Source organism: Leptonychotes weddellii, chromosome 10 (genome assembly GCF_054177405.1).
Source record: "Leptonychotes weddellii isolate Sample4059 chromosome 10, ASM5417740v2, whole genome shotgun sequence".
Classification (NCBI taxonomy): Eukaryota; Metazoa; Chordata; class Mammalia; order Carnivora; family Phocidae; genus Leptonychotes; species Leptonychotes weddellii.
Window position 1 is genome coordinate 43,363,714 of NC_138378.1, and position 11,410 is coordinate 43,375,123.

The 11,410-nt window shown below is 38.0% G+C and overlaps 1 protein-coding gene across 2 annotated transcripts in view; it reads left to right on the forward strand.

Annotated features, from left to right (window-relative positions):
* The window catches only part of GINS1 (GINS complex subunit 1), a 20,581-nt gene that overhangs the window by 6,618 nt on the left and 2,553 nt on the right, over positions 1–11,410 (forward strand). For both annotated transcript variants that reach the window (XM_081833295.1, XM_081833297.1), the window contains exons 3-6: positions 1,931–2,029; positions 2,525–2,615; positions 6,053–6,169; positions 9,754–9,828. In XM_081833295.1, the coding sequence (XP_081689421.1) occupies positions 1,931–2,029; positions 2,525–2,615; positions 6,053–6,169; positions 9,754–9,828 (382 nt within the window). The remainder of the gene's footprint in view (positions 1–1,930; positions 2,030–2,524; positions 2,616–6,052; positions 6,170–9,753; positions 9,829–11,410) is intronic.

An 11,410-nucleotide genomic window follows, 5' to 3' on the forward strand; every position in this document is an offset into this window, starting at 1 on the left:
CAAAAAATAAATAAATAAACAACAACAAAAAAAATAAAAACCTCAAAAAAAAAGATATCTGCCCCCATAGCCCTCACAGTCTAATGCAGAAGAGAGATAATAAATACAGATACACCAAACTGGGATACATGCCATGAAGGAAAACAACAGAGTTCTGGGAGAGAGAATAGTTAATTAAAGATAGACTTAGATTGAGGAGTCAGGGAAGTTCTCTCCAAGGAAGAAACCTTTTAGCTGAGATCTAAAGGAGAAGCCAGTTTCCATGAGGCAGTGATTGTGGGCAGAGAACATCCTAGGTGGAGGGGGCAGCATATGCAAAGGCCCTGAGTTGTGAAGAAGGGTGGGGTGCTCAGGACAGTGATAGTTAAAGAAAGCCAGTGTGGCTGAAGCTTAGCAAGCAGGCAAAGGTTGACACCAGGTGAGAATTTTAAGCACGTGGGACTGATGGTGGCATGGTTGTGTTTTAAAAGATCACCCTTGCTGCTGCGTGGACAGTAGACCAGGGGACCAAGAGGAGAGGGAGGCATGCTGGCCATCCAGGTGACAGCAGAGGTGACCTGGACTAAGCAGAAAGTAAACAGGTTAAAGACATATTTATTTAGGAGGTGGCCTAACAGGCCTTAGTCCAGTAAGGGAATGATTTTCCTGTATTTGCTATATTTGTACCATTTGCAAATTTGTGATCCAAAATTCTGTGCCCCACCCTCCTAATTTCTTTCTTGGTGGGGAATGGGGGCAGTCACTATTACCAGTTTCTGTTAAAATTTTTTGTCAGAGGAAGTCTATTCCTTTTTAATTACTCGTGTAAAAGTAAAATTTTTTAGGAAGTCCTTATGTACTTAATGAAATACTCTGGAGTTAGCTTGAATATATTTTATTTGTACTGTTTCTTTATAATCCAGAGCACGTTGTAAACAATGTGGAGAACGAGTCTGACTTTCAGAGAGTGACAGAAGTGTACAGAGCAGATCTAGAAGACATGATAGGACCGGGACATAGATTTTTGCCTCTATTTTCAGGGCCTGGAGCAGGCACTGCAGGAAGGAATCCTTTTCTTATCCATCCAGTTCCTTTTAAAACTCCAAAGTAGATTCTTACTCATCCTGTACATCTGTCTTTGTGTTTTCCCATCATTTTTATTATGGTAAAATAATAACATAAAATTTGCCATCTCAACCCTTTTAAGTGTACAGTTCAGTAGTATTAAATATGTGCATAATGTTACACAGCTATCACCACCATCCATCTTCATAATCCTTTATCGTGGAATACTGAAACTCTGTGCCCATTAATTAATTATACATCTGGTTTTTAAATGTGATACTTGTCTAATATCTAAGGAGATGTACATTTTGTATGGTAAAACCAAAATTTTTCCCTCTCTGTGTGAAAAACACTGCAGTATAAGACACGTACATAGGTGAAGATCAATAAATATATGTGGGATAACTGAAGGACCATTTTGACTCCATTTTATTCCAAGGATTTGGAAAAACCATCAAAAGAGTAGTACCATTTAAAATAAAAACATGATATAAGACCATAATCTTGTGAACCATGATGTTAGGTTTATCTCTTATTCCAGCCTAATAAAAGAATTCCAAAATGTGAGTAAATACAATATGTGTCTTTTGAAAATAATGGAGATTAATCAGTGTGCAAAAATGCATAATACCAAATGGTTAAATGAAATATCTATAGCATGATCTTAGGTAAATTAGTTTACTTTTGGCTTTCAGCTTTTGGCTTTTTTATCTTTTAACATACCAGTAAAATCTCTGATGTGGAGCAGGTACTATTTGGTTAGATTAACCGCTAATTATAAATAGATAAAAACAAACAAGGAAGTCAGTTGTTAGTTGGCTTTGAAAGTTTATCTTATGCTGAAATATGTATATTTGTTCTTTTCTTCTTTAAATGTTCTTACCAGAAATGAAGTGAAGTCGGGTGGACGAAGTGACTTGATACCAACCATCAAGTTTCGACACTGTTCTTTGTTAAGAAATCGACGCTGTGCTGTAGCGTACCTGTAAGCTTCTCAATTTTTGCTTGGGGTGGCAGGGAACAATGGAGGGCTTTCCATGTGGCTTCCTAATTGACCATTTCAAATGGATAACAGAAATTCTTAGATTTGTTTTTCCTGTATAAGCATTCGAAATACTTCTTTTTTCCATTAAATTTTTTTTTATCGTGAAAAATTGCAGTATTCATAAAGCCGGGGAGAATAATATGAACCCCCATGGAGCTACCATATAGGCTTAACAGTTTTTAACATTTTCCCATATTTGCTCCATCTTGTTTTATTTGCCTGTGTTAAACTATTCTAGAACCTGATGGCCTTTTACCACCGAATACCCTAAGAAATAAGGACCTTTTGGGCCTTTTCTCCCATGAGCATGGCACTATTCTCAAACCTAGAGAAACAAAGAACACTTCACCGCACCCATCCAGTCCATACTTATGTTTCCCTGTCATCCCCAAGGTGTCTTCTTATAGTCATGCAGTCTCGTACCTTCTCTCCTAGGTATGACCGATTGCTTCGGATCAGAGCACTCAGGTGGGAGTACGGCAGCATCCTGCCCAATGCCTTACGATTTCACATGTCTGCTGAAGAAGTAAGCTAGTACTGTTGTTCACGTTTCCGAATCTGGAAAATGCTGGTTCTGGCATTGTTCTGTAATAGTATTTATGGTATTTCTCTTTGTCTTTAATGTCTGTTTTTCAGCAGTTTTTGGTCTGTATTTATTTAGTATATACTATGATGAGAATGGCAGGAGCAATTCTAAATGCTATGTGGAAACCTCTCTGATTAACAAAATAAAGGGCCCTACTGGGGCGCCTGGGTGGCTCAGTTGGTTAAGCGACTGCCTTTGGCTCAGGTCATGATCCTGGAGTCCCGGGATCGAGTCCTGCATCGGGCTCCCTGCTCAGCGGGGGGTCTGCTTCCCCCTCTGCCCTCTTCCCTCTCATGCTCTCTGTCTCTCATTCTCTCTCAAATAAATAAATAAAATCTTTAAAAAATAAATACATAAATAAAGGGCCCTACTTATTAGTGATCCATCAGTAGGGTTAAAGAACTGGCATTATTATTTAGGGATTTTCCAAAGAAAGAGTGTGTGTGTGTACTTTCCTAGTCAACATGAATATCTGTAACAAAACTCTTCATTTGACCCATCACTAAGGCTCAGAGCTAGCCCAATATTTAAGGACACAGGACTAGACTCAAGTAAACTTGGGTTCAGATCTTGTTTCTGCTACTGTCTAATCTTTGGTAAGTGACTTGAGTTCTCTCTATGCCTAAATTCCCTCATTTACACAATGAGGATGGTAGTACTTACCTATTAAAGGCTTGCAGTGACTTCTGACACTCTAGAGTTAGACCACCTTCACAGGCTAAGACTGCCCTTACTGCAGACACCAGCCATAGGTTTGGGGGTTCCCAGGGCTTCCTGCCATTCTAACTGGCTACAAATTTGGGGGGTCCTGCTATCTCCATAGGTTTGGAGCTTTGAATCTCTTGACGCCAGTTGAACTTCTAGAGAGGAGAGGGGAGCTAGAGATGGAGCTCAGTTACATGGATAGTGTTTTAAGCAATGGTGCCTGTGTGATGAAATCCCAGTAAAAATTCTGGACACCAAAACTGGTGTGAGCCTCCCTGGTTGATAGTACTTTGTGTGTATTGTTACATACCATTGTGCCAGGAGGGCAGTGTGTCATGATTCCATAGGGAGAGGACACTAGAAGCTTCATGTTTGCTTACTCAGGGAGCAAGAATGTCCTGTCCCCTTAAGGTTCTTTTAGCCAGACTAAGAATCAAACTGACATGAGACAGATTTTTTTTTAAGATTTTATTTATTTATTCATTAGAAAGAGAGAGAGCATGCATATGCACAAGCAGGAGGAGGGGCAGAGGGAGAGAATCTCAAGCAGACTTTGTGCTAAGCACAGAGCCCAGCTCGGGGCTCATTCTCACAACCCTGAGATCATGACCTGAGCCAAAGTCAAGAGTTGGACACTTAACTGACTGAGCCACCCAGGTGTCTCAGTGTGAGACAGATAAACAGGAGAAAATCAAATTTCATACATACAGGGAATCCACACAGACATGGAAATTCCAAAAACAGGCAAAATGAGGTCTTTTTTGTTGTTGTTAAGTAAGCTCAATGCCCAATGTGGGGCTTGAACTCAAGACTCTCAGATCAAGAGGATCTAGAGTCATATACTCTACCAGTGGAGGCAGCCAGGAGCCCCAAGGGTTAGGGGTTTAGGACTTCAAAGGGAAAGAATGTAATCCTCAAGAAGAATGAAAAAGAGCAAATGTTTGGTAAACAGATGTTTGCTGGGCCCACAGAAAACAATGAGACAAAGAAAGGACTTTGATCAAACAGGCCTTTCTAGGTCCCTCCCTGTCTACCATACCTTGTTCACAGTATAATATAGTTGTTTATGGTGGGAGCTCTCTTCCTGGAGCAGATCCTCTAAATTTTTTTAAGGCAGTTGTAAGGAAGGTAAAGAGCTTTTCCTGAATCTGCTGGGTTTTAATTGCTTTTTAACTCAAAACAGTCTTCATGCCAAATTGGCCCATCTTGGGGTGACCTGCCCTTGGTCCCTGAAGTACCTTCCCAGACCTCACCTTCAGCTGGTAGCGATTCTTATTCTTTTCACTATGGTAAAGTTATGATTCCTGCGCACACACACACTTTCTGATGAGGATTATGAAGACGTTTTTCTATGGACTCTTTTAGGAGCTGTATTGTTTTACCTTTCATGAGGAGATCTACAGTACTGGCATTGATTTCTGTGTATAATGTTGCATTTTGAATACGGATATTGAAATGATCTAGTACATTTAATTGAAAAGGTTCTCCTTTCCCCATTGCTCTATGTGTGGTGCCACTTTTGTCATAAATTGAGTGTCAATATATCTGAGGATTTGGGGTAGGGGACTTTCTCTTCTGTTCTCTTAATCTGTCCTCATACCAATTCTACAGTGTTGTAATTATTGTAACTTTATTGTAAGTCTTAAGTGTGTATTACCATCTTGTTCTTTTTTAAGTGTCTCAACTATTTTTGGCCCTTTGCATTTCCATGTAAATTTTAGACTCAATTTGTCAGGTTCTATTTTTTTAATTGAGATTTTGATTGAGATTGAATTGAATCTATAGGTGAGTTGATACGATTATAATACTGAATCATGTATGTGGTAATCCCTCCATATATTTAGGTCTTCTTTAATATCTCTCAACAATGAAAAAAAACAGATTTACTGAGATATAACTTATATACCATAAAGTTTGCCCTTTTAAAGTATACAATTCAGGTTTTTTTGGTTTTTTTTTTTTTTGGTATATTCAGAGTTGCGCATCTATTACCACCATCTTACTCCAGAACATTTTCACACCCCCAAAAGAAACTCTGTATCCATTATCAGTTATTCCATATTCTCTCCAGTCTTCCCAGCCCCTGGAGGTTATTAATCTTTCTCTATATATAGGTTTACGTATTATGGATTTTTCATTTAAGTGGAATCATGCAGTATGTGGCCTTTTGTGCCTTTCACTTAGCATGTTTTTTAAGGTTCATCCATGTGCTAACATGTATCAGAACTTCATTCTGATGTATGGCTGAATAATATTCTATTGTATGGATATACATATCTTATCCACTCATCAGTTGATGGACACTTGGGTGTTTTTCTCAGCAGGGTTTTATAGTTTTCAGAAAAACTGTCAATGCAGAGTTTGGAGAGATCATAATTCTGAAATGGTATTTTTTTCATGGGTCTGTATCTGGTCAAATGTTCCTTAGGTCTGTGATTAAGTATGCTAGTATGTAACTTCTATGAGCATAGAGATTTTTGTTCACTTTGTTAAATGATCCATCCTAAATCCCCAGACTGGTGCAGGCAATTAGTAATACTTGTAGTTTAAATGAATGAATGGTCAGTAGTGATCTATGTGGGGAAATGGGCTATTTATGAAAGGATGAGTATATAATTTCTGCAAGTTTGTTTTCTTATAACTTTGTCAAATGACTGTCTTTATGTTTACAGATGGAGTGGTTCAATCATTATAAAAAGTCCCTTGCTACTTATATGAGGTCACTGGGAGGAGATGAAGGTTTGGACATCACACAGGATATGAAACCTCCAAAAAGCCTATATATAGAGGTAAATATACCTTTTAAGAAGGATTTTTCTTGGCATGCCTGGCTGGCTCAGTCGGTAGAGCATGTGGCTCTTAATCTCGGGGTTGTGAGTTTGAGCCCTACGTTGGGTGTAGAGATTAGTTAAAAATAAAATCTTAAAAAAAAAAAAACAACTAAAATAAAATAGATTTTTCTTCAATGCATAGATTATGCTTACTTTTGTCTAAGAAGAGGGGGGTATATGACTATATATTAACTTACATTAAAAAAGAAAGGAGGGTTCCTGGGTGGCTCAGATGGTTAGGCGTCTGCCTTCAGCTCAGGTTACGATCCCGGAGTCCTGGGATCGAGCCCTACATCAGACTCCTGGCTCGGCAGGGAGCCTGCTTCTCCCTCTCCCCCTGCCTCTCCCCTTGCTCATGCTCTCTGTCTATCTCTGTGTCTCAAATGAGTAAATAAAATCTCAAAAAAAAAATTAAAAAAAAAAAGGAAAGGAAACATGTATCCAAACCAAAATGTTACCTCTAGGGGGATGGTGGGAATAGGATAGAATAGCTAAAATTTTCTGAATTTGCATTTGTATTTTAACAGGGTTAACTTTGGAACCATATACATATTTTACATATTATTAAAAAAATTAAAGTGGAAAACCAACCCACAGATTTTGAAAGCAAAATGAAACATATGAACCTATGTTTCAAGTTGGTAGATTAGTCACACAGGAATTATTTTAAATTACTTTAAAATACATAAATTGATTGTATATCCCTAGTGGATATGTTCTAAGGATGAAAAGAATTACAAAGAAATCTTAACCTGTTTTTAGTAATCATGATTAATAATATCATTACTGTTATTTTGAAACAGTTTATATATTGATAAATCAAGCAAAAAAGTAGTGGCACCAGGAACCAAGATTTTTAAAATAAGAGAAAAGTGATTCAAATATTAAAATGAAAAAGTTAAGTGAAAAGCCTATATTCCCAAACTGGAGTTAGAAATATCAGCATGGACTCATGTTGAATCATCTTTTTTTAAAAAAGTGTTTTTTAGCTCTGTCCACAGGACAGACGTAGAAACACCAACCAACCCAATGCCATAAGCAGCCAAATTCTGGAGTTTAAATCCCATTTCCCACTAAAGGAAACCAGACTTAACTAGAGGGGGAAATAAAAGGCTGATTCCAGGTTCTAAATAAAATGCACAAGCTGCGCTTGGAATACCTTGTTTCCCTAGAAAGCAGAGTGTTTTAAGGACTACAGGGGGGAGTGCTAAAAAAGTGGGAGCTGATTTGAAGGAGCGCTCACTGGCCAAAGAAGGAATAATCCAAGCATCAAAATGATTAACTGCAGTGAATTGCATCACATTGGTTATGTTAGAAGCATGAATGCATAATGATACCAAATAACAATAACAATTTAAAAAATAAAATATTTTTGGTCCCTCTTGAAGAATATGAGGGATGCAACTCATTTTGAAAAGTGGTGAATAAAAGTATAGGATCAAGCATCTATCAGCCTTTACTGTATAAACTCTATCTCAGGGTAGCCAAATTGTTTACAAGGAAAATTTCTTCTTTATAGTAGAATTCCAGCTAACAAATGCAGTAGAATAAAAGAACTAAATTAGTGCCATTTTGTAGCCATAACACATAGAGGCAAATAGCTTCTAAAACCAGTAGGTGAAAAGTTAATGGAGATGAAGATGATGTTTATGGATGGGTACAGGTAACACCTAGACCCACTGATCAGTGTTAACATCCAGAAAGGAACAGCCAGATATTTTGTGCTTCACAAGGTCCTGTGAGAGGAAATTTGTAACACCATTTGCCAGAAAATCAAAACTGATCTGATCTAGCCTCTAGACGAAACTTCAGTTTATAGGAAATTCAGGGACCGAGGAACATGCTAAGTGACCCCACAGGGATCCACAACAAAATCTAGTTTGTGGGAAACTACCAAAGTACCCACTTTTTTTTTTAAAGATTTTATTTGACAGAGAGAGACACAGCGAGAGAGGGAACACAAGCAGGGGGAGTGGGAGAGAGAGAAGCAGGCTTCCCGCAGAGCAGGGAGCCCGATGCGGGGCTTGACCCCAGGACCCTGGGATCATGTCCTGAGCCGAAGGCAGACGCCCAACGACTGAGCCACCCAGGCGCCCCCCCACTTTCTTTATCAATAGATTGCCAAGGGGAAGGGGGAAAAGGGAGAGAACTGTATAGATTAAAAGACGTGGAGACATGTCAGAAATGTGTCATGTGTAGCTCTTGTTGGATTCTGATGTAACATGGCAGCTTTAAAGAAAACATTCATGAAACAGATGGGGGAATATGGATATTAACCGGGAATTTCATGATAGTAAAAAATTATTAAGATGATGTGATAACAGTATTGAGATTGTTTCTTAAAAAGAATCTTACACCTGAAACTAATATAACACCAACTGAAATTAAATAAAAACTTAAGAAAAAAAAAGATATTGAATGAAACCAAAAGCTGATTCTTTGTGAACAAGAATAAAATTAATAAACCTCTAAAAAAATAAATAAAAAGAATCTTATTTTGTAGAAATAAATACCTAAATATTTACAGATGAAATGGTATGTAGGATTTGCTTCACAATAATCCAGAAGTAGATAAGGAAGCAAGATTGGCCACATGTTGATAACTGTTGAAGACAGTTGATGGAATTTCATTATATTAGTCTTTTTTACTTCTGAATGTTTGAGATTTTCCATAATATAAGTTTATTTAAAGAAGCAAAAAGGTCGTAGTGGTGGTGGGGATTTTTCTTAAATGGTATTTCTTGAACTAAGTAAAATACCTTTGGAAGTCATGTTAAGATTCCAGAGGAATCACAGGGCATGAAATTATCTAGGAAAAGTAGAAGATGAACTTGCTGGTGGGGCTGGCTTCACTCATAAACAATGCGAGACCTCAGGAGCACAAACTCCTGTCATGGGTTCTCATGGGAGAGGAAAACTGAGAGCTACAGTCTGTCGGTGCTCTTCTTGGCAGTTACAGAGGTGGTTATCAAAAGGCTGCCTTACCCCTCCTACCTTCTGACCAAGAACCTCTCTTGATTCTTATGATGTGAGTCTGCATCTCTTCTTTCATGGTGTACTTCTACATATTCCTGGGAAACAATCTGAATATTGAAGAAGATTGGAAGAATCCCTTTAAAACAGAAATTGTGGAGACTTACCTATGTTCTATTCTCAGATAATCGATATTTCATGGAAGAATCTGTAAGAGGCAAGTTGGAGTCGATAAAACATTCTCTTTTCTTTGTAGATACATATTTTGATTTTCTAGGATTTGCAGAGGGAACATAATATGTGATATTGTCTTCCCTCACCAGCTCCCTAGGTTTCTTTGCTGTCGGCACAGACATACACATACTTTGGAGATCCTGCCATTCTCCTTCCTCCCCATCCAAACAGGACAATTGGCTCCTCAGTAAGGAGTCCTAGGCCCAGGTACACAGAGAAGAAACAGACAGAAAGCCTAGGATTTGTACTGTGTGGGTATTTTTATAACCCCTATTTATTTTATGGTCACTATATATTAAAAACTATTTAGATAAAACAACAGTTTTTCTTTTCAGGTGCGGTGTATAAAAGACTACGGAGAATTTGAAGTTGATGATGGTACTTCAGTCCTATTAAAAAAAAATAGCCAGGTATTTCTCGTCTTGAGATACTTTAAATCTTATGAGTGTTGAATGATGGAAATGTTAGACTCAGTAGCAAAGTAAATGTTGCCTTGTGATGATTATTTATATCATAAGCATTATGCTTAGTATAAAACATCCTGTTTTGTCTGTTTTCTAAATATAAAGACTTGCATATACCAAGAAAAGGTTAATTTACTAGGTTATTGCTTGTATTTAACACTAAGCCTGTTCCTGGGAAATTATCACAATGGGCCTTATTCTAGGTAAGTGGGCTTATTCTAGTTCAGGGCCTATTAAATTGTTGAATTTAACTGCTTTTTTGAATTTATTAAAAAGGTGCTAAGCACTCATTTTCAGCTTGTAGGTCACCTTTCAAATCCCTGTTCTTTGGCAAATAGTGATATGGATCAAAAATTTCTAAGTATTTAACATATAAACATAACAGTTTAACAGAGAAAGACTGAAATTGTGGAGCTGTAATTTAAGCTAAATTTTTTCTTACAAAGAACCTCAATGTATTTATTTTCTTAGAAGTCTTCAAGTTCACATTAGATGAATTCACATTAGCTAGATTTATTTTTATCCTGTCTCAATTGTTTGTAGTCACATTAGCATAGGAGGAAGAATGACCTAATAAAAACTTTCTTTCCCATTTTGTTTTCAACCAGTTAGTATCTAATGACCTTGTGTCATTGATGTCTTTGTTTATGCCGTTTACTGGTACCCTTTAAATAGTTTCCTAACACAAACGTTGAACATTCTAAAGACAGATTTTTCAAGGGACCCTAAAATCTTTGGTTGTTAGAGCAAAACTTTCCCTCCCAAGTATCCTCTTGGAAGTAGGATACTAATGAATAGAAAGCAGATGGTAGGGCGCCGGGGTGGCTCAGATGGTTAAGCGGCTGCCTTTGGCTCAGGTCATGATCCCAGGGTCCTGGGATCGAGTCCCGCATCGGGCTCTCTGCTCCTTGGGAGCCTGCTTCTCCCTCTGCCTCTCTCTCTCTGTCTCTCATGAATAAATAAATAAAATCTTTAAAAAATAAATAAATAAATAAATAAAGAAAGAAAGAAAGAAAGCAGATGGTAAAGAAGTGCTCTCATAAAAATCTGTATTTCTGGAGGACACAGCAGGAAGCTGTGGTTCACAAGAACAAAGCTATCCTCATAAAGGAAGACAGAAGAAAACGGCATCTCAAACACCGTCATCCTGTGCATCTGTGTTTGAATTTCCTTCTCAAGCTCTTTGGCTGATCTCTCCACTAGAGTGCCCCTATGGGCTGGGGCAGGTGGAAACCAGTTGAGCCCCTCTCTCCGCCCCCCCCCACCCCGTGCTCCAGTGCTAGACAGTTGTCACTCTCTGTGGACCACCAGAAGCCTTCCCCTTGAGATGCTTTTAACTTGTCTCTCAGTAGTGCCCTACCCTCAACTGTAAAAGTAAAGGACAATTTTATATGCCTTTTACTTACTATATATTTATCTACTTCTAAAATGTCTAACCACATCTAAAGCCAATTTTCTATAGACTCTGGTGTAGATCATCCACATAATATAAAACAATAGGGAAGCATTTTTTTTTTTTTTTTTTTTG